Source organism: Gorilla gorilla, chromosome 15 (genome assembly GCF_029281585.2).
Source record: "Gorilla gorilla gorilla isolate KB3781 chromosome 15, NHGRI_mGorGor1-v2.1_pri, whole genome shotgun sequence".
Classification (NCBI taxonomy): domain Eukaryota; kingdom Metazoa; phylum Chordata; class Mammalia; order Primates; family Hominidae; genus Gorilla; species Gorilla gorilla.
This window is the reverse complement of record NC_073239.2, coordinates 123,267,862-123,291,671: the sequence shown is the minus strand read 5'-3', so window position 1 is coordinate 123,291,671 and position 23,810 is coordinate 123,267,862. Positions and strand designations below refer to the sequence as shown.

Genomic DNA, 23,810 nt, shown 5'->3' with positions numbered 1-23,810 from the left:
TGGGAGTACCTTGTTTATATATACTAAGAACATTTGTCAGAAGTTTGATTTTCTTCTTTTGCCTTGTCTATTACTGGTAATACAGTGATTGGAGCCTCTTAGAAAGAGTTTAGAAGGTGGGGACCTCACGGATTTTTTAAAAAGTTAGAGAACGGTCGTCATCACTTTTTTAAACGCTGAGAGTCATTTGTTATCTAATATATAACCCATCACGAGGAATATTTCTAGTGTGCTTGGGAAGCATGCATATTATGCTGCTGTTGGTTGGAATGTTCTGTAGATGTCTGTTAGGGCAGTTTGTTCGAGAGTGCTGAAGTCCACGGGCTTCCTAAGAATTTTTCTGTTGATGCTCTATACATTATTGAGGGCGGGGTTTTGAAGTCTCCTCATTTTTTTATTGTTTTCTATTTCTCCTTTTATACATCTTAAAGTTTCATAAATGTAGTTATATTTCTAGTTTTTCAAATATGTAAAAGAGAAATAAAAAATATTTGCTTAGTAATTTTAATGAGAAAATCACATAACAAGAAATTATATTTTCCAAATGCTGCCATCAACACTAAACTCCTCCAGGACTCTCACATCTGCCCTGGGCTCTGCTCTCTCCTCAGGCATCCCACCTCAGCATTTGCTGCAGAGGAGGGGACGTGAAAATAGGGCCCTCCCTTTCCTGATGGAAACCATCGCAGCCCTGAGCCTACAGCTCTGGGAGAAGAGCCCCAGTCCAGAATTACCAGGAGTTTTGATTTGACGATCAGCTCTGAACACACATGGCTCACCATAGAGTTAGGGCTGAGCTGGGTTTTCTTGTTGCTATTTTAAAAGGCAAATAATGGAGAACTAGAGATATTAAGCATGAGTGGATGTGAGTGAAAATACAGTGATTATGTGTGGCAGGTTCGGACCAAAATGTCCCTATGTTTGTAGGTGTCCAGTGTGATATGCAGGTGGTGGGGTCTTGGGGAGAGACAAGAGGCAGAAAAGTGTGCAGGAGGCTGGGTGAGGCTGTAGACACTGTCAGCCCACTATGCCAATCCCACCACGAGTACTGGAGAAGGTGGAAGTCTGATGGAGCTTACTAACAACCCTGTGGTCCAAGCTAATTCCATCAAGGCCATTGGTTCCTCCTGGAACATAGCTGTCCATCGGGAATCCCCCATGTGCCCAGCAGCAGCCACGCGTTAGCATCTTCACTGTGCACAGTCATTGTTTGGGAGGAGCTCCAGGATGTGTCTCTTTGTCAAAAACTGGGTGATGGTGTCAGAGAGCTGTGCCGGGTGCCTGGTCCAGGTGCTCCCTGACATTGGAGGTATAGGAGGTGCGTTCTCAGGGTGGGAACACTTTTTATGGAAATGTACATAATAAATCACGATTTTCCTTGGTTCTCTTAGATGACATGGAAAAGCAAGCATGCACCCTGCAAACAATTGTAATTTCCTGCTTTACCCCAAGTTCGTGATTTCTTGTAAACTTTGATTTCTGTCCAAGTACAGAGATATTGATTAGAGTGAGTTTGGTTCTTTCCACACACTAACCCTCACCTCCCCCAGATAGAGCACATTGTCCTTACTCTGAGTCTGAGCGAGGAGAAGGTCCTGTACAACTCAGGGCCTGCAGAGACCCCCGTGGGCAGCTTTGCAGAGTCAGATCTTTCCTCATGTGAGGCGACCTCCACTGCCCGTGATTGCTGCTCAGGTCTAATTGTGGATTCAGGATTAGGACACCCTTTGGGCTATCACAGGTCAATCTTATTCTGAAAATCACCCTTATCATAGACAGAGGTAATAATCCAGTACCCATTCTTCTGTCAGCAGTTTGTCTTTCTTATTTGGTTGAAAGTTTGAAGAAAAAATGTGACCATATATTCGTCTAGTTCTAACCTCTGAATCTGCTCTTTGCTCTCGGGGACCTACAAATTGCAAAACAGCGAGTTCTTCATTTTCATCAAAATGTGCATATTTGTGAATTTCAACATGTTGTTCAGAACCTGTGCATGCCGACAACTGTGATTCTCGGTGCACTCCTGGCCTGGTGAAGCCCTCACAGATCCTCCCCCTGGCCTGTGCCATCTCTGCTTCTCCATTACAACCAGTGCTTCCTGCTGGAGCTGGATCCATCAGCCCCCCAGGGAAGGGACTGGAGCGAATCAGGTGCACAGGTCATGAGGGAGTGCACAATCCAACCCATTCCTCAAGAGTCCGGTCACCATCTCGAGATCCACATCCAAAAAACAGTTTCTTCTACAGCTGAGCTACCTGAACAACGAGTACACAACCATGATTTTTATACAAAAGACACAGCGAGGGGAAGCCATTATGCGCTCAGAACACTCTATAAATTTTCCTCCTTAGTGTTATACCAAAACTGGTATATATTTCAGATACTGAAATATTTACAACCTACGTTATTATGCTAAGAATTCTAAGTTAGAAGTTAGAATGATAATTGTCTTTTTTTTTTCCTTTTTTTTTTTTTTTTTTGATACTGAGTCTCACTGTTGTTGCCTGGGCTGGAGTTCAATGGTGCAATCTCGGCTCGCTGCAACCTCTGCATCCCAGGTTGCAGCAATTTTCCTGCCTCAACCCCCCAAGTAGTTGAGATTACAGGCGCCTGCCACGATGCCCGGCTACTTTCTGTATTTTTAATAGAGATGGGGTTTCACCATGTTGGCCTGGCTGGTCTCAAACTCCTGACCTCAGGTGATCCAACCGCCTCAGCCTCCCAAAGTGCTGGAATTACAGGCAGGAGCCACTGCACCTGGCCAATTATCCTCTTTTCATAGATGGATAAACTAACCTAGGCCTTTGAAAATAAACCCTTATCTGAGAGTGAAAAGATAAGCCATAGATTTGGAGAGTTTGCTTGCAAATCAAATATTTGGAAAAGGACTTTTATTACAAATATACAAATTACCTTACAATTGAACAATAACAAAACCACACAATTTAATTTTAAAATGGGCAAAGACCTGAATAGAAAGTGCATCTAACAATAAATATAAAAAGTGACCAACTGGATTTTCATTAGGTAAATGTATGTTTAATATTGAAAAAATCCTACTAACCTAATAGAATGGGTAAAATACACAATGTAGACAATACCAAATGTTGAGGAGGAAGTTGAAAAACAGGAATTTTCACCCATTGCTCCTGAGAATGCTGAATTGGCACATAGACAACTATAGTTAATAATTTATTGTATATTTCAAATTAGCTAGAAGATAACATTTAGAATGTTCTTACCACAAATAAATAGTCAATGATTGAGATGAAGGTTGTCCCAGTTATCCAGATATGCACATAATAGTCTTTTTTTCAAAATATCACATGTACCACATAAAGGTTTTGAACTATTATGCATCTATTTAAATTACACGTTAAAAAACACCAGTGGAGGGGAATCCAGCTAATTGCAGATTGCCATTGGATGGGACGTTCTGTATAATCTGTAAACTAATCAGAATCTGTGTTTTTGTAAAGGACATTAGGAATCATTATACTAGTTTCTAAAGATAAGTCTTGCAAGTTTAATTATTTTCCTAATGGGTGGCGATTTTGAACATTGAAGAAATGTTAATATTTGTTTCTGGTTAAGTTTTCTTCTTCTAGTCTCAGGAGAAAAGGTTTGCAGGGAGGAATCTGGGACCATCTTTCAAATCTCAACTTCAATGTGATTATCTCAGTAAATATTTTCTGATACCCCTGAGCAGGGTAAGTCTCATATATGTCCTAGAAACTAAAAGTAGAATTTTAAGCGCCCAAGCTGACTGAAAGGAACCTTCCTCTTCACCAAGGTGTTCCAGAGACTTGAAAACCTAGTTCAGGCCACGTTAGAAACAGATCAGAAATGCCTCATTATACCCTCCTCACTTTGGAATTCAAGCACAACTGACCAGCATTTTCATGAAAACAGAGGACTCAAGGCTCAGAAAACAGATTCCGTGTAGCAGTAAGATACCAAATTCTAACCTGACTCGAGAATAGCATCATGTGACACAGAGCAGGCCTTGAAAGGAATCAAAGGCTTTTACCCTAAAATATATTTCTTTGACATATTTTAAAATCGTCCTGCACAGTTATCCTTTGTGAGAGAGATTTACATTCTGTAGAGAATCTCCTTCCCTTTCCAGGTCTTTCGTTATACTGAGGAGATTAGCTGGGAGTCTAGCATCCTTAAAGGTCTTAGTAGAAAAACATTTGCCATCTATTGCCTCTAAGTGTGGCCACATAAGAGACTTCATCTGCATAATATGAATTGTTCTCCAAAACCTGTTATCTTAACCCAGACACTTTTTTCTACTGATTTCTGGTCTTTAGATAAAAACTTAAGTCTTTCAATGAATTGCCAATTGCAAAATCATTTAATTCACCTGTAAGCGGTAATTATCTCCCCACACTGCCTCACTTCTAGCGATTTTGTCTTTATGAAACAAATCAACATATATCTCACATGTATCAGTTGATGTTATTAAATTTAACCTGCAATCAAACCACTTTGGGCACATGTTATCAGGATCCTCTGGGGCTGCGTCACAGGGCATGGACCCCACATTTGGCTCAGAACAAATCTCTCTAAGTATTTTCCAAAGTTGGCTTTTTATCGATAGAACCTACTCTGTGGTCTCTGTGACATTCAAAAGCATGATAGTAATAAAGTATTAGTTATTAAAAATAAGCACATGTTGGCAATTTCTTACGAAGTTACGCATAGACTAACTATGGGATCAAGTGTAAATTTTCAAAGTATTTATGCAGTTATTTCAAAATTTATGTTCCACAGATACTTCTATCAGATCCTTTATATTAGATAATTATTTGTTTTATGATTTTTTTTGTAGATGATCATGCCGTATCTTTTCTAGGCCTTTATTGTAGAAAATTGTGTGAAACCAGTCAGGGCTACATTTGAAATTCGTTGTCACAGTGGCTGCCTGAATTGCAGTGGGTTTCCTCTGCAGCCACCAGGCACCCAGATTCCTCCAGTGACACCTTACTTTTGTTTCCTGCTTGGCACTGGGCCTTAAATTGTGCGTTCCAGAGAGACTCTGTCTTTCATCTCCCCCAGGTCATCCCAGAGCCACATGGACCTGATGATTGTCAATGTGGTGGGAAGGGTTGCACTGAACGGGCACTCTCTGTCCTTCTGAGGGAGCCACACTCCAGGCAGACATGGCAGTCCTGGCTCAGGACGTGTCCTTCCAAGTATCCCTGCCCCTCCTGCAGGTGTGATGCTGATCCATGCATCTTCCTCCCATTCCTGGGTAGAGGGTCTCCTAGTTTTTTCCCAGATCTTCTTCCAGCAGCCACTATGTCTTCCCACTGATGTCTTCAGCTTCCTCTTTTCTGCTCTTCCCAGCAGGATGAGGCTGTTGTTCCTGAGGGAAGAGAGAGGAGGTGGGAGTTGAGGCTGTTATTCCTGAGAGAATGGACAGAGCTTTGGAGCTTTTCTTTCTTCTCTCCCAGTTTCTATGAGTTCCTCCAGTGCCTGTAACACAGAGCTGTCAGTGGCTTTGCCCCTGCGTGTTAATTGTTTGGTCATGTAGTGGTGGTGAGGGAGGTGGGTCTGGATGCATTTCAGCCACAGCTGCTGTTCCGTTTCCCACACAGAACCGTCTCGGGAGGAAGAGGGTGGAGATTTTTGTGATGTGTCCTCAATCCTGGCAGAAAAGGTTTCAATAGCGATAGGAGTCTCTCAGTTGTGAGTCTTGTGAGAATTTAAAAAATAACTTCTTTATTATACTCAATTTTAAGCAATCAGGTAAATATATCTAATTTAATCTTGCATTAACTTATATGACATTTGCTGGCCTCTGCCTCAGATAAGATTATATTCTCTTCCTGTTTATCCTTACAAGTCACTGATTTGATTTTCACAAGAGCTAAGGTCTCTCATTTGCCCTATACATCAATAAACTCATGTATTAAATAAAATGTGCTAATTTGTAGCTCAGTAAGGCTAGTTGTTGTAAAAATAATACTTTTTTATTGGATGACTACATCTCCAGGTGGAGTAGAAGATACATTTGTAATACTCAGAAACTGGAAATAACACAAATGTTAAGGAGATTTATAAATAAATGATAGGGGTGTACTCATTAACTAGAATACTGTTCCTCATTAGAATCAACACCTTTATACACAATCAAATTACTGACTCACAAGTAATTATTCTGAGGAAGAAGCCACACAAATGAAATAGAAACTAAAATATTTCACTTTAACAAAATCTTGAAAAATAGATCTGAATTAACAAAGATGAGAGGTTGACTGAGTATAGTGAGAGAGAAATGACGGGAGGCAGGAATGAGAGGAACACAGGGAAGCAGGGAAGCTTTTAACTGTAATCATCATTATCTTGATTGTTATTTTGGATACACAGTAGAGCACATGTGAAATTACATTTTTTTTTTCCTTTGGAGACATGGTCTTGCTTTGTCATCCAGGCTGGAGCTCAGTGGTGAGATCACAGCTCTCTGCTGCCTCAGACCTTGGATCTCCAATCCTCCTCCCTCTGCCCTATGTAGCTGGGACTACAGTTGTGCACCACCATGCTCGGCTTCAGTGTGTATTCAACTGCACACTTTAATTATGCAATATTTATTATATAGCAGTAATGCCTCAATAAGGATATTGCAAATAAGTGAATATATAATTTGTTAGATAAAGACTGATGGAAATATAGACACAAACATGAGAGATGTATGACACTTCAGAAAATAAAGCTGTAGGAAACGTGCTGTTCTTTACAATTGTTAGGTAATCACAAAAGAGCATACACGTCACACCATGTTCCCATTACAGAGAAAAGGTTCTGTAAACCTCACTAGGTGCAACCCCTGTGTGCTGGGCTTGGTTCAGGGAGAAGTCAGGTCCAGTGGTGAGAAGCACTGGCCCAGATGCCCAGGTCACTCTGACCAAATGTGAGCTCTGGGGACACTGTACAACCCATCTGTGCTTCTGCTGGTAATTTCTCATTTGTAACATGGAAATAACATTGATACTACATACCATGGTTTCTCTGCATGTGTAAAAATAAAAGATTATTGGTGCGAACTTCAAAAATATGCAGTTTATGTAGATCTATTGTACCTCAATAAAACTTTTAAAATAAAAATTATAAAATTATAAGATGTATAGGTTTTAAGGGTTTACCATAGAACAAACTTACAATAAGTAACCACAATTCCCAAATGCTATCAATATCACAAATCTCTCCCAGGACACTCTCACATGCTCTGAGCCCCACACTCTCCAAAGGCCTCTCACCCCAGAGCTTACTATATAGTAGGAGATATGCAAATAGAGCCCTCCCTCTGCTGATGAAAACCAGCCCAGCCCTGACCCTGCAGCTCTGGGAGAGGAGCCCCAGCCCTGGGATTTTCAGGAGTTTTCATTTGGTGATCAGGACTGAACACAGAGGACTCACCATGGAGCCATGGCTGAGCTGGGTGTTTCTTGCTGTTATTTTCAAAGGTAATACGTTAAGACATTGAGAAATATTGAAATTGCGTGTGAGCGGATAAGAGTGAGAGAAACAGTGGATTTGTGTGGCAGTTTCTGACCAGGGTTTCTTTTTGTTTGCAGGTGCCCAGTGTGAGGTGCAGCTGGTGGAGTCTGGGGGAGGCTTGGTAAAGCCTGGGGGATCCCTGAGACTCTCCTGTGCAGCCTCTGGATTCACCTTCAGTAACTACTACATGGAGTGGGTTCGCCAGGCTCCAGGGAAGGGGCTGGAGTGGGTAGGTTTCATTAGAACCAAAGCTAAAGGTGGGACAACAGAATACGCCGCGTCTGTGAAAGGCAGATTCACCATCTCAAGAGATGATTCCAAAAGCATCGCCTATCTGCAAATGAACAGCCTGAAAACCGAGGACACGGCCGTGTATTACTGTACCAGAGACACAGTGAGGGGAGGCCAGTGTGAGCCCAGACACAAACCTCCCTGCAGGGGCGCGCGGGGCCACCAGGGGGCGCTCGTGACCCACTGAGGGCGGGACAGGAGCAGGTGCCGGGAGCGGTTTCTTTTCTCCTCAGCTGGAAAAGTCAGGTTTGTGTTTACCGGACTCTGGAGCTTTCTAGGCTGTGACGTTTTATTACATGTGTTTATTATGAATTTATTATCGTTAGTATTTAAATTTTAGTAATTTAAAAACTATATATATATATGTTTACACTTTAATGAAATAAACATTCCTATTTGCACCGATTCTTCCAGAGTTTTATTAACATTTGTTGACGTCAGCAGCTACGAAGCTATAGGGACATAAATTTATAACCATAGAAAGAGGTATAGGCCAGGCGCGGTGGCTCACGCATGTAATCCCAGCACCTTGGAAGCCCTAGGTGGGCTGATCACTTGAGGCCAGGAGTTCGAGACCAGCCTGGGCAAAATAGTGAAACTCCATCTCTACTAAAAATGCAAAAATCAGCTGCGCGTATTGGCGTGTGCCTTTAATCCCAGCTACTCGGTAGGCTGAAGCAGGAGAATCACTTGAAAACGGAAGGCAGAGATTGCAGTGAGCTAAATGGCGCCACTGCACTCCAGCCTGGGTGACAGAGCAAGATTCGATCTCAAAAAAAACAACAAAAAACAAAAACAAAAACAAAACAAAGAAAGAAAAAATATATAAATACAAAGACATATGCATATATGTGTAGGAATTCATAATAAACATTACAATAAAGTAATTCTAAAAATATGTCCTAAAGAATCAAACTTAATGATGAGCTAAATGTAAATTATTTGAGTATTTCACAATTGATTTTGGTTATTTGTAATTGTTTACATCAATTGATTTATATTTGTTCATTTAACTACTGTTAAATAATGGCTATTTCAAATGTGGTTGTCACAATAAATAATAAGAATTTGAATTGATAAATGATAATTATCTTAATCATTTCTTAATTATCTTAGTTATCCCATATGGTATTCGCAAATCATAACATTGCTTCTTACCTTGTAAATATAAACAACCATAATTTGTGAATTTAAAATAAAATTTTTTATTTTAATTTTTTAAAATTTATCCGAGATCATTATCTTTTTCTTCAGTTCCAGCTCTCATCTGATGGTCTCAAGGGCCCATCTGCACCCCGGTCTCCTGAAGGCTTCTGGGAGTGGCTGTGGGACAGGCAGAAGCAGGAGCCCATGTGAGTCCACACGACCTGGAGCCTCCCTCTCCTTGGATTAGGCCATCTCCTCGGGATCACAGGGCTCTTCATTATCCTCACCCCGCTGTTGTACCAAACAAGCAACATCACACTTCAATTCATCACGCTTTGCTTTAATTTTCTAAATCATCGTGAAGGTGATAATGTTAACAGTAAATGTATCACAACCAAATAGGATAAGCCCTTTTCCATGGGACAGGGTTTCTTACAAGGACTTGACATGTATTATGTATTTTCCATTTCTTTATAGATGAGATACTAATATCTCCATATTGGAGACAATTCCTTTAAGTCATTTCTTAAAATTAATTTTTCCTAGGACTCCAAACAAATCCATGATATAGTTGAAAATTTCAGGTGTAAGAGCTGGGCCAACATTGAGACTATATTAACATTTATAACATGTGCTTGCAAATATTGTTATTTTTCTGTCGGCTGTCCCCAGTTATGGTTTGATACAAAATGTTAGTAATTTATCCTAATAAAACAGTTTACAATATTATATCAATAGTTTATTAACTTTGTATAACTAATAATATAAAATGTTCAACATATTTTAGCCATATTTTACTTATTTGTGAATTGTGTGTTTATTAACTTTTCGTTTTAAGATGTCACCTTTATCTTTTTTATTTCTGGGATTTTATTCTAGTAGATATAACTAAATGTCTTTAAATAATTATTGTAATAATCACATTTATATTTTCTATTTGAATTTTCATATGCATGTTATTAAGATTTTAATTTCAATAAAAATATTTTCCTCCAATTGTCTATTTTCTGTTTTTATGAGATAACATATACAAAAATGCATAGCTCTTCAATGTACAGTTTGAGGGTTTCTGGCAAATGTGCACATTTGTCTCCAGCACCTGAGTTAGGGTGAGGAGCAGGTCCATCTCCACAAGTGTCCTCTCAGTGTTTGCAGTCAGCTCTCACATAAGGATTTTTTTTTAATTTCAACTTTTAATTTAGATACAGAGGGGACGTGTGTGGACTTGTCACACGGTATTATTGAGTGATGCTGAGGTTTGGAATCCAGATCCCATCACCCCCTCCCTCCACTCTCCAGCAGTCCACGGTGTCTATTGTTCTTCTATTTATGTCCATGTGTGCTCAATGCTGAGCTCCCATATAGGAGAATATGTGGTATTCGGTTTTCTGTTCCTGCATTTATTTGTTTATGATCAAGACCAACAGCTCCATTAATTTTGCGGCAAGGGACATGATTTCATTCTTTTTCATGGCTGTGTAGTATTATATAGTGTAGATGTACCACATTCTGTATATTCAGTCTACCAGTGATGTGCATCTGGGTTAAACTACGTCTTTGCCACTGTGACTAGCACAGCCATGAATACGCATGTGTAGGTGTCTCTTTGGTAGAATTATTTATTTACTTTTTAGTGTATACCCTGTAGTGGAATTGCTGGGTAAAATGATATCTCTGTTTTAAGTTCTTTGAGAAATTTCCAGTCTGCTTTCCAAAGTGGCAAGACTAATTTATATTCTCATCAACAGTGTATAAGTGTTCTCTTTTCTCCAAAGTCCCACAAGCATCCTTTGTTTTTCGACTTTTTTGTGATACCATTCTGAGTGGTGTGTTGCTGCTCACCTACAATCATCTCATATTTGATAAGGCTGATGAAAAGAAGCAATGAGGAAAGGACTCCCTGTTCAATAAATGATACTGGGACAACTGGCTAGCCATATGATGAAGATTGAAGCTGACCCTGTACTTTCAACATATATAAAATTAACTCAAAATTGATTAAAGCCTTAAATGTAGGACCTCAAACCATAAAACTCCTTGAAGACACCCTTGAAAACACTCTTATCGACACCAGTTTTGACCAAAAATTTTTGGCTAAGTATCCAAGGCCAGTTGCAACAAAAAGAAAAATAGACAAGTGGGACCTAATTAGTTAAGGAGTTTCTGCACAGTAAGACAAACAAACAAACAAACAAACAAACAACAAACAAAACTATCAGCAGTGTAAGCAGACAATCTACAGAATGTGAGAAGATATTCACAAGCATTGCATCCCACAAAGCCCTAGTATCCAGAGTCTGTAGATAACTCAAACAAATCAAAAAGAACCAAAAAAAAAAAAAACCCTTTAAAAATTGGCTGATATGGTTTGCTGTGTCCCCACCCAAATTTCAACTTGAATTGTACCTCCCAGAATTCCCATGTGTTGTGAGAGGGACCCAGGGTGAGGTAATTGAATCATGGGGGCTGGTATTTCCCATGCTATTCTCTTGATAGTGAATAAGTCTCACGAGATCTCATGGGCTTATCAGGGATTTCCGCTTTTGCTTCTTCCTCATTTTCTCTTGCCACCCGCCAGGTAAGGAGTGCCTTTTTCCTCCCGCCATGTTTCTGAGGCCTCCCAAGCCTTGTGGAATGTAAGTCCAATTAAACTTCTTTTTCTTCCCAGTTTTGGATATGTCTCTATCAGCAGTTTCAAAACGTACTAATACATAGGCAAACGACACAGACACTTCTCAAAAGAATACATGCAAGTGCCCAGCAAATATATTGTAAAAATGTTTAACATCACTAATCATCAGAGAAATGCAAGTAGAAAAATGTTCTGATTTCTGTCACTATAGGAGGTCCCTTTTTCTTGTTTAGAACTTCATATACATGGAATAAAATATTATAGATCATTTTTGTAAGGGGCAACTTTTACTATTTGTGAGGTTCATTCATGTAATAGCATTTATCAAGGTTTTGTCATCATATGTATAAATATGTATGTACTCATACACATATAGATATTTCATATCTAAATCAATTACATTAATAAATAACAGATTATTAAATAAATAAATCTGTTTATTAAGTAAATAAGTGACAATATGTATATCTATTTTCCTGTTGATGGGATTTAAATTTGTTTCCAAAATAAACATCATAAACAAAACTATTATAAGTATCTTTGTACAAGTTCCTCTGTTTATATTCACACATTTTATTGATAAAATATGTAGATATATAAGTATGCATTATAACTTTTCAGCTTTATGGAGCTATCACTGACAAATAAAATTGTATATATTTAGGGTACACCACTTGATGTATTGATGTACCTGGGGAGATGCTCATCATGATCAAGGTAATCGGCATGCCTGTCTTCTCAGAGAGTTATCATTTTATGTCTTTAATTTACTGTGTGTGTGTGATAAAAACACCTAATATCTACTCTTCTGGCAAAAGATACCTTTATAATACAATATTCATTAGTATAGTCACATTGCTTTACGTTTGATCTCCAGAACTATTTCAACCTGTGTTTTAGTCCATTCTCACCCTAATGTAAGGAACTACCTGAGACTGGGAAATTTACGAAGAAAAGTGGTTTAGTTGACTCGCGGTTCTGCAGGCTTAACAGGAAGCATTATTGGGAGGCATCAGGAAACTTACAGACATCATGGAAAGTGAATGGGGAAGCAAGGACCTTCTTCACATGCTGGCAGGGGAGAGAGAGAGAAAGAGCAAGGCAAGATGAGCCACACTTTTAAACCATGAGATCTTGTGAGATCTTGCAAGAATCACAAAGGGGAAGGTCGCCCCCATTATTCAATCTCTCCCCATCAGACCCCTCCTACAACACTTGGGGATTAAAATTTAACATGAGATTTGGGTGATAATGCAGAGACAAACCATATCATTCCACCCCTGGTCCATGACAAATCTCATGTCCTTCTCACATTGCAAAATATATTTATCCCTTCTCAACGGTCTCCCAATCTTAACTCATTTCAGCATAATCATAAAAATCTATAGTCTAAAGTCTCCTCTGACAAGGTCAGTTTCTTCCCCCTATAAATCTGTAAAATTAAAAACAAGTAAGTTATTTCCAGGATACAATGGGGATGCACGTACTGGGTAAATGCTCCCAATCCAAATAGGAGAAATTGGCCACAGAAAATGGATTACAGGTCCCATGCAAGTCCAAACGCCAGCAGGGCAGTCATTAAATGTTAAAGCTCCAAAGCAATTTTTCTTTTACCCCACGTCTCACATGCAGGACACACTGATACAAGAGATGGTCTCCCAAGGCCTTGGGAAGCTCCACCCTTGCGGCTCTGTAGGGTCCAGCGCCCATGGCTGCTTTCATAAGCTGGCATTGAGTTCCTGTGGCTTTTCTAGGCACACCGTGCAAGCTGTTGGTGGTTCTACCATTCTGGGGTCTAGAGGATGGCAGCCCTCTTCTCACAGATCCACTAGACAGTGCCTCAATGGGGACTCTGTGTGGGGGATCCAACATCACATTTTCCTTCTACACTGGCCTAGTAGAGGTACTCCATTAGGGCTCAGCCCATTCATCAGACTTCTGCCTGAATATCCAGGCATTTTCGTATATCATCTGAAATCTAGGAGGAGGTTCCCAAACCTCAGTTCTTGCCTTATGTGCACCAACAGACTCAACACCATGTGAAAGCAACCAAAGCTTAGGGCTTGCACCCTCTGAAGCAATGGTCTAAGCTGGACCTTGGTCCCTTCTAGCTATGGCTGGCACGAGACAGACAGGGGTGTAAGGTGCCGTGTCTCAAGGCTGTACAGAGCAGTCAGGTACTGGGCCTGGACCATGAAATCATCTTTCTCTCCTGGGCTTCTGGGCCTGTGATGGGAGGGGCTGCCACAAAGATCTCTGAAATGCCCTGGGAACATTTTTCCCATTGGGCTCCTCATTACTTATTCAAATTTCTGCAGCCAGCTTGAGTTTCTCCCCAGGACATGGGTTCTTCTTGTCTACCAGATGGTCAGGCTGCAATTTTTTTCCAACTTTTTATGCTCTGCTTCCCTTTTAAATATGAGTTTCAATTTCAGACCATCTTTTCATGAATGCATATGACTTATGTTTTCAGAAACAGCCAGGGAAAATCTTGAATGCTTTGCCGGTTAGAAATTTACTCTGCCAGATACCTTAAATCATCTCTCCCTAGTTCAACATAGCACAGATCTCTAGGGCAGGGGCAAAATGCCGCTAGTCTTTTTGCTAAAGCATAGCAAGTGTGAGCTTCACTCCAGTTCGCAAGAAGTTCTTCATCTTCATCTGAGACCACCTCAGCCTGGACTTTATTGTCCATATCACTATCAGCACTTTGGTCAAAACCATTCAGTAAGCCTCTAGAAAATTTCAAACTTTTCCACGACTTCCTGTCTTCTTGTGAGCCCTCTAGGCTTTCCCAACATCTGTCCATTATAAAGTCACTTCCCCATTTTCAGGTATCGTAATAGCAGTACCGCACTCCTGGTGCAAATTTTCTATATTAGTCCATTTTCCCACTGCTATAAAGAACTACTTGAGACTGGGTAATTTATGAAGAAAAGACGGTTAGTTGGCTTACAGTTCTGCAGGCTAAACAGGAAGTGTTACTGGGAGGCATCAGGACACACAATGATGGCAGAAGGTGAAGGGGAAGCAAGAACATTCTTCACATGGTGACAGGAGAAAGACAGCAAGGGAGCGGGGAGGTGCCACACTTTTAACCATCAGATCTCTTGAGAATTTTATCATGAGAACAGTAAAGAGGAAGATCACCTCATGATTCAATCACTTTATATTAGGCCCTTCCTTCAACATGTAGGGATTACAATTTGACATGAGATTTGAGTGGGAACACAGGGCCAAAACACATCAACCTGCATAACCGAAATGTTTACCCTTTCACCCACATCGCCCAATATTTTCCTCCTCCCAGGCCCTGGGAGCTACTATTCTACTCTGCTTCCAAGAGCTGAAATATTTTACATTCTACATAGAAATGAGATCATGCAGCATTTGTCTTTCTGTGTCTGGCTTATTCTAACTAGCATAATGTTCTCTATGATGCTGAAAATGTAAGAATTTCCTTCTTTTAAAGGCTGAATAATATTCAATTTTATGTATGTATATGCCACATTTTATCTGTTCATTCACAAATGGACATTGACTTATTTTCCATATCTAGGCTATTATGAATAACCTCACAATGAACATATTTGATACACTCACTTCATTTTCTCTAGATGTACACTTAGAAGTGGGTATACCCTATGTTCAATTCATTCAGTAATCTTAATGTTGTTTTTATAATGGCTGTACTAATTTACATTTTGTTCCAAACCATACATGGATACCTTCGTACCAAATTTTCAGGCCTACGTTTAAGTCTTAAATCCGTTTTTCATTGATTTCTGTGTATTTTGTGAGGGAAGGTCCTCTTTTTTTGTTTTTTCCTTAGAGTTAGAATCTCGTTCTGTCACCCAGGCAGGAGTGCAATGGCATGATCTCGGGGCACTGCAACCTCTGCCTCCCGGGTTCAAGCGATTCTTCTGCCTCAGGCTCCCGAGTAGCTGGGACTACAGGTGTGCATCAGCACGCCTGGCTAATTTTTGTATTTTTAGTAGAGACAGGGTTTCACCATATTAGCCAGCTGGTCTCAAACTCTTGACCTCGTGATCCACCTGCCTCAGACTCCCAAAGTGTTGGGATTACAGGTGTGAGCCATCACGCCCAACCAGTCCATTTAATTTCTTCTACATATGGATACCCAGTTTTCACACCACTTGTTGAAGAGACTGTCCTTTGTCTATTGTGTGTTCTTGGCAACTTGTCAAAGATCAGTTTATTGAGAAGAAGTGGGTTGATTACCAGGTGTCTATAATGTTCCATTAGAGTATATGTCTGTTTAAATGTCAGCATTATACTGTTTTGATTTATATAGATTTGATTTTGAAATTATAGAATATGACATACTCAGCTTTGTTATACTTTCCCCAAAATTACTTTGGCTATTGGAAGGCTTTTGTATTTGTATATAAATTGGAGCATTTTAAAAATATTTTTGTAAAAACATGCCATGGAGATTATTTATTTACTTTATTGGCAAATAATAGATATACCTAATTTATGGGAGCATGCAATATATTGATACATTTACAAATATGTGAAGATCAGATCAGGATTGGTATATCTATAACGTTAAACAGGTATATTTTCTTTATGCTAGGCACATTGGAATGACTCTCTTCTAGTTATTTTAACGTGTACATTAGATTGTTTTTAACTATAGTCACCTTACTGATCTATCAGACATTTAGGTTTTATTTCTCCTATATAACTATGTATCTGAATTCAGTAATCAACCTCTCTTTATCCCCTTCTCTCTTGTATCAACCCAGGCTTCTGGTAACCAACAATCTACTCTTCGTCTTCAGGAAATCCAATTTTTTAGTTTTGACATAAAAGTAAGAAGATGCCATATTTGTCTTTCTTTACTTGGCTTATTTAACTTAACATAACGGCTTCTAGTTCCATTCATATTGTTGCAAATGACAAGATATCGTATTTTATGGCTGAATAATATTCTATTGCATACATAGATTACATTTTCTCTATCCATTTGTCCACCTGCAGACACTGAGGTGCTTTCATATCTGGGCTATTGTGAATAGAGCTGCAAAGAACATGGAGTGCACATGCCTTTACGAGGCGGTGATTTTATCTTCTTCAGAACATACCCAGAAGAGGATTTGCCACGTCATCAGGTATTTCTATTTTTAACTTATTTTGGAGTCTTCATATTACTTTGTACAATAGTGGAAATGCAATGGAATAACCATTATAAAAAGCAGTTTCAGTTTTGAGGTATGATCCAAAAACAAATAATGTTTGACCATGATTCTCACTGGGAGTCTCTAATGAGCCTGATGGAAATGCAGGAAGTTTTCTAACCTTGTTAAGAAAATTATGACTTTGCACATTTTTCTTTTTAAGGCTGGTAACTGGTGTGATTCCAGATGCATACTGTTGGCGGGTTTCAGAATGATACAGAAAATCATTATGAGAAGGCAAGAAAAACAATGATAGAGAGAGAGAGAGAGAGAGGGAGAGAGAGAGAGAGTCAGGCCAAAAATGAGAAAAAATAAATTTCACAAGAGGAGAAAGCGCTGGATATCAGTGTTGGGTTTTGGTCATAGACACATCTGTACTGAGTGAGAAACTATGAAGTCAAGGGAGGAATCTAGAACTTGTTCAAGTGAAGCATCAGCATATTCTCTGAGGCACATATTGTCACGCCATCATAAGGGTGATGAATTTTTGAATGCCATGAAATATGAGTTCACAGTAAGTAATCATGTTTCCATGAAATTCAGTTAAAATGCCAATGGTGTGTTCAGATCACTCATGCACAAATACACAAAATTTGCCTTTGCATTTATAGCTATCTAGAGAAAAAGTGCATTGAGATGTCAGCAGGTTACAGAGATCTGTTTAAGTTTGGGATCCCATGGGAGAGTGCCTCTTAGTGAAGGCTGGTCTATTAATTCAGTAAGTAAAAATTCTCTCTGTGGGAGTAGCTTCCAATTGTGTGGAAATTTCAATTCCTTATTGAGATTTTAAAAAATATCTCAGGGACTGACTCCATGGAGTTTTACTGCTGTATTGATAAAAATTACCATCAAAGACCAAAGGCAGATAAAACCACAAAGATGGGGAGAAACCAGAGCAGAAAAGCTGAAAATTCTAAAAATCAGAGCACCTCTTCTCCTCCAAAGGAATGCAGCTCCTCGCCAGCAACAGAACAAAGTTGAACAGAGAATGACTTTGACAAATTGAGAGAAGAAGGCTTCAGACAACTGGTAATAACAAACTACTCTGAGCTAAAGGAGGATGTTCAAACCCATTGCAAAGAAGCTAACAACCTTGAAAAAAGATTAGACAAATAGTTAACGAAAAGAAACAGCATAGAGAAGACCTTAAATGACCTGATGGAGCTGAAAACCATGGCACGAGAAATACATGACGCATGAACAAGCTTCAGTAGATGATTCGATCGACTGGAAGAAAGGTTATCAGTGATTGAAGATCAAATGAATGAAATGAAGTGAGAAGAGAAGTTTAGAGAAAAAAGAGTAAAAACAAATGAACAAAGCCTCCAAGAAATATGGGACTATGTGAAAAGACCAAATCTATGTCTGATTTGTGCACCTGAAAGTGACGCGGAGAATGGAACCAAGTTGGAAAACACTCTGCAGCATATTATCCAGGAGAACTTCCCCAACCTAGCAAGGCAGGCCAACATTCAAATTCAGGAAATACAGAGAATGCCACAAAGATACTCCTCGAGAAGAGCGACTCCAAGACGCATAATTGTCAGATTCACCAAAGTTGAAATGAAGGAAAAAATGTTAAGTGCAGCCAGACAGAAAGGTCGGGTTACCCACAAAGGGAAGCCCATCAGACTAAAAGTGGATCTCTGAGCAGAAACTCTGAAAACCAGAAGAGAGTGGGGGTCAATATTCAACGTTCTTAAGGAAAAGAGTTTTCAAACCAGAATTTCATATCCAGCCAAACTAAGCTTCATAAGTGAAGGAGAAATAAAATCCTTTACAGACAAACAAATGCTGATAGATTTTGTCACCACCAGGCCTGCCTTACAAGAGCTCCTGAAGGAAGCACTAAACATGGAAAGGAACAGCCAGTACCAGCCACTGCAAAAACATGCCAAATTGTAAAGACCATCAATGCTAGGAAGAAACTGCATCAACTAACGAGCAAAATAACCAACTAACATCATAATGATAGGGTCAAATTCACACATAACAATATTAACCTTAAATGTAAATGGGCTAAATGCTCCAATTAAAAGACACAGACTGGCAAATTGGATAAAGAGTCAAGACCCATCTGTGTGCTGTATTCAGGAGACCCATTTCACATGCAGAGACACACATAGGCTCAAAATAAAGGGATGGAGGAAGATCTACCAAGCAAATGGAAAACAAACAAACAAAAAAAGCAGGGGTTGCAATCCCAGTCTCTGATAAAACAGACTTTAAACCAACAAATATCAGAAGAGACAAAGAAGGCCATTACATAATGGTAAAGGGATCAATTCAACAAGAAGAGCTAACTATTTTAAATATATATGCACCCAATACAGGAGCACCCAGATTCATAAAACAAGTCCTTAGAGACCTACAAAGAGACTTAGACTCCCACACAATAATAATGGGAGACTTTAACACCCCACTGTCAACATTAGACAGATCAACGAGACAGAAAGTTAAAAAGGATATCCAGGAATTGAACTCAGCTCTGCACCAAGAGGACCTAATAGACATCTACAGAACTCTCCACCCCAAATCAACAGAATGTACATTCTTCCAAACACCACATTGCACTTATTCCAAAATTGACCACGTAGTTGGAAGTAAAACACTCCTCAGCAAATGTAAAAGAACACAAATTATAACAAACTGTCTCTCAGACCACAGTGCAATCAAACTAGAACTCAGGATTAAGAAATTCACTCAAAACTGCTCAACTACATGGAAACTGAACAATCTGCTCCTGAACGACTACTGGGTACATAATGAAATGAAGGCAGAAATAAAGATGTTCTTTGAAACCAATGAGAACAAAGACACAACATACCAGAATCTCTGGGACATATTTAAAGCAATGTGTAAAGGGAAATGTATAGGACTAAATGCCCACAAGAGAAAGCAGGAAATATCTAAAATTGACACTAACATCACAATTAAAAGAGCTAGAGAAGCAAGTGCAAACACATTCAAAAGCTAGCAGAACGCAAGGAATTACTAAGATCAGAGCAGAACTGAAGGAGATAGAGACACAAAAAACCCTTCAAAAAAATCAATGAATCCAGGAGCTGGTCTTTGGAAAAGATCAACAAAATTGATAGACCACTAGCAAGACTAATAAAGAAGAAAGAGAGAAGAATCAAATAGATGCAATAAAAAATGATAAAGGGGATATCACCACCGATCCCACAGAAATACAAACTACCATCACAGAATACTATAAACACCTCTACGCAAATAAACTAGAAAATCTAGAAGAAATGGATAAGTTCCTGGACACATACACCCTCCTAAGACCAAATCAGGAAGAAGTTGAATCCCTGAATAGACCAATAACAGGCTCTGAAATTGAGACAATAATTAATAGCCTACCAACCAAAAAAAGTCCAGGACCAGACGGATTCACAGCCAAAGTCTACCAGAGGTACAAAGAGGAGCTGGTACCATTCCTTTTGAAAGCATTCCAATCAACAGAAAAAGAGGGAATCCTCCCTAACTCATTTCATGAGGCCAGCCTCATCCTGATACCAAAGCCTGGCAGAGACACAACAACAAAAAAAGAGATTTTTAGACCAATATCCTTGATGAACATCGATGCAAAAATCCTCAATAAAATACTGGCAAACCAAATCCAGCAGCACATCAAAAAGCTTATCCACCACAATCAAGTTTGTTTCATCCCTGGGATGCAAGGCTGATTCAACATATGCAAATCAATAATAGTAATCCATCATATAAACAGAACCAAAGATCACAATCACATGATTATCTCAATAGATGCAGAAAAGGCCTTCGACAAAATTCAACAGCCCTTCATGCTAAACACTCTCAATAAACTGGGTATTGATGGGACTTATCTCAAAATAATTAGAGCTTTTTATGACAAACCCACAGCCAATATCATACTGAATGGGCAAAAACTGGAAACATTCCCTTTGAAAACTGGCACAAGACAGGCAAGCTCTCTCTCACCACTCCTATTCAACGTAGTGTTGGAAGTATGGCCAGGGAAATCAGGCAGGAGAAAGAAATAAAGGGTATTCAATTAGGAAAAGAGGAAGGCAAATTGTCCGTGTTTGCAGATGACAAGGTTGTATATTTAGAAAACCCCATAGTGTCAGCCCAAAATCTCCTTAAGCAGATAAGCAACTTTAGCAAAGTCTCAGGATACAAAATCAGTATGCAAAAATCACAGACATTCCTATACACCAATAACAGACAGAGAGTCAAATCATGAGTGAACTCCCATTCACAATTGCTTCAAAGGGAATAAAATACCTAGGAATCCAACTTACAAGGGATGTGAAGGACCTCTTCAAGGAGAACTACAAACCACTGCTTAATGAAATAAAAGAGGATACAAACAAATGGAAGAACATTCCATGCTCATGGATAGGAAAAATCAATATCATGAAAATGGCCATACTGCCCAAGGTAATTTATAGATTCAATGCCATCCCCATCAAGCTACCAATGACTTTTCTTCACAGAATTGTAAAAAACTACTTTAAAGTTCATATGGAACCAAAAAAGAGACCACATTGCCAAGACAATGCTAAGCCAAAAGAACAAAGCTGGAGGCATCACGCTACCTCACTTCAAACTATACTACAAAGCTACAGTAATCAAAACAGCATGGTACTGGTACCACAACAGAGATATAGATCAATGGAGCAGAACAGAGCACTCAGAAATAATACCACACATCTACAACCATCTGATCTTTGACAAACCTAACAAAACAAGAAATGGGGAAAGGATTCCCTATTTAATAAATGGTACTGGGAAAACTGGCTAGCCATATGTAGAAAGCTTAAACTGGATCCCTTCCTTACACCTTATACAAAAATTAATTCAAGATGGATTAAAGACTTACATGTTAGATCTAAAACCATAAAAACCCTAGAAGAAAACCTAGGCAATACCATTCAGGACATAGGCATGGGCAAGGACTTCATGACTAAAACACCAAAAGCAATGGCAACAAAAGCCAAAATGGAGAAATGGGATCTAATTAAACTAAAGAGCTTCTGCACAGCAAAAGAAACTACCATCAGAGTGAACAGGCAGCCTACAGAATGGGAGAAAATTTTTACAATCTACCCATCTGACAAATGGTTAATATCCAGAATCTACAAAAAACTTAAACAAATTTACAAGAAAAAAATCAAACAACCCCATCAAAAAGTGGGTGAAAGACATGAACACATACTTCTCAAAAGAAGACATTTATGCAGCCAACAGACACATGTAAAAATGCTCATCATCACTGACCATCAGAGAAATGCAAATCAAAACCACAATGAGATACCATCTCACACCAGTTAGAATGGTGATCATTAAAAAGTCAGGAAACAACAGGTGCTGGAGAGGATGTGGAGAAATAGGAACACTTTTACACTGTTGGTGGGACTGTAAACTAGTTCATCCATTGTGGAAGACAGTATGGGGATTCCTCAAGGATCTAGAAGAAGAAATAACGTTTGACCCAGCCATCTCACTACTGGGTATATACCCAAAGGATTATAAATCATGCTGCTATAAAGACACATGCACACATATGTTTATTGTGGCACTGTTCACAATAGCAAAGACTTGGAACCAACCCAAATGTCCATCAATGATAGACTGGATTAAGAAAATGTGGCACATATACACCATGGAATACTATGCAGCCGTAAAAAAGGATGGGTTCATGTCCTTTGTAGGGACATGGATGAAGCTGGGAACCATCATTCTGAGCAAACTATCACAAGGACAGAAAACCAAACACTGCATGTTCTCACCCATAAGTGGGAACTGAACAATGAAAACACTTGGACACAGGATAGGGAACATCACACACGGGGTCCTGTCATGGGGTGGGGGTAGTGGGGAGGGATACCATTAGGATATATGCCTAATGTAAATGAGGAGTTAATGGGTGCAGCACACCAACATGGCACATGTATGCATATGTAAAAATCCTGCATGTTGTGCACATGTACCCTAGAACTTAAAAGTATAACAAAAAGATTATTTAATACAATTCCTTCCTTCCAGTGTTTCAAGAAAACTTTTTCTCCAAAATTTTTTCCAGTGTATAAATTTTTCTGGCTGAATATTATAAGAGGCTGTTGCTAAAAAGACATACTAGAATGGCAGCTTTCATCTGTTCATGATACGAGTGAGCATAATCCATGAATCTCTTTGAGTGTTCTGCCTCATCCAAATGCAGTATGGCAAAGGCTAGTATTGGAGGTAAAACCTCTAATGAATTTTTTCCAGCTACCAAGTCATAGGACAATAACAGATACATCCTTGAGGTAGAGGACCATAATGCCACAGGGTCAGTATCAGTACATTTGTCCAAGGGAGTTCCAGGGTTTATTAAAATTATGATAATTTTAATGTAAGAAGACCATTCTTTTAAACTTATGTGGAAGATTGTAGGAGGTTTTCACAATGTTGTCCTTTACTATCAGCCATGCCTCACCTAATCACTTTATAATACTTTCATGGGTGTGCTTCACTCAGTTCATGCAAACCCTGGCAGGTTACAGGCTAAAAACACAAAATACAGAAGCTTTTAATCAACTGAAAGAGCTGTAGCCTTTTCTCAAGGAATTATTTCAAGACACGGAGAGCACAGATGGATGATAAATAAAATACATTCACATCCCCTTAAGGGTAGAAATTGAGGAAAATTTACCCAAAGGTGTCCAAAGGGCCCTGTGACTTGGTTTCTGTCTAAGTCCCAGTGTTAGGGTACTTCCAGGATTTTGTGGCTAACTCGTCACTCCTCATCAAGAATTAATCTCTGCTGTTTCCTCAAAGTGTTTATTTAATCTGATAACCAGTTTGTCTATAAATTATAGAGTTGAAATGCAACAAATTTCATTTGAAATAATCTGGCACAAATTATCTAAGCAAAGTTGATAATGATGTTTTTTCATTCATTTGTATTTAAGATCGTCAGCTAAGCACTGATATTTTTGATAACACCCATGTCTCTCTCAGCAGTTTTGTCTTCTGAGGATATGATCTGGCATGGC

At 39.2% G+C, this 23,810-nt stretch overlaps 1 gene segment (V, D, J or C); it reads left to right on the top strand.

Annotated features, from left to right (window-relative positions):
• The first annotated feature begins 7,357 nt into the window (after window positions 1-7,357).
• On the top strand, window positions 7,358-7,984 carry LOC134757146 (immunoglobulin heavy variable 3-49-like). The segment is given in 2 exon segments: window positions 7,358-7,472; window positions 7,584-7,984. Coding segments are annotated over 2 exon segments (447 nt in total).
• The last annotated feature ends 15,826 nt before the right edge of the window (window positions 7,985-23,810 follow it).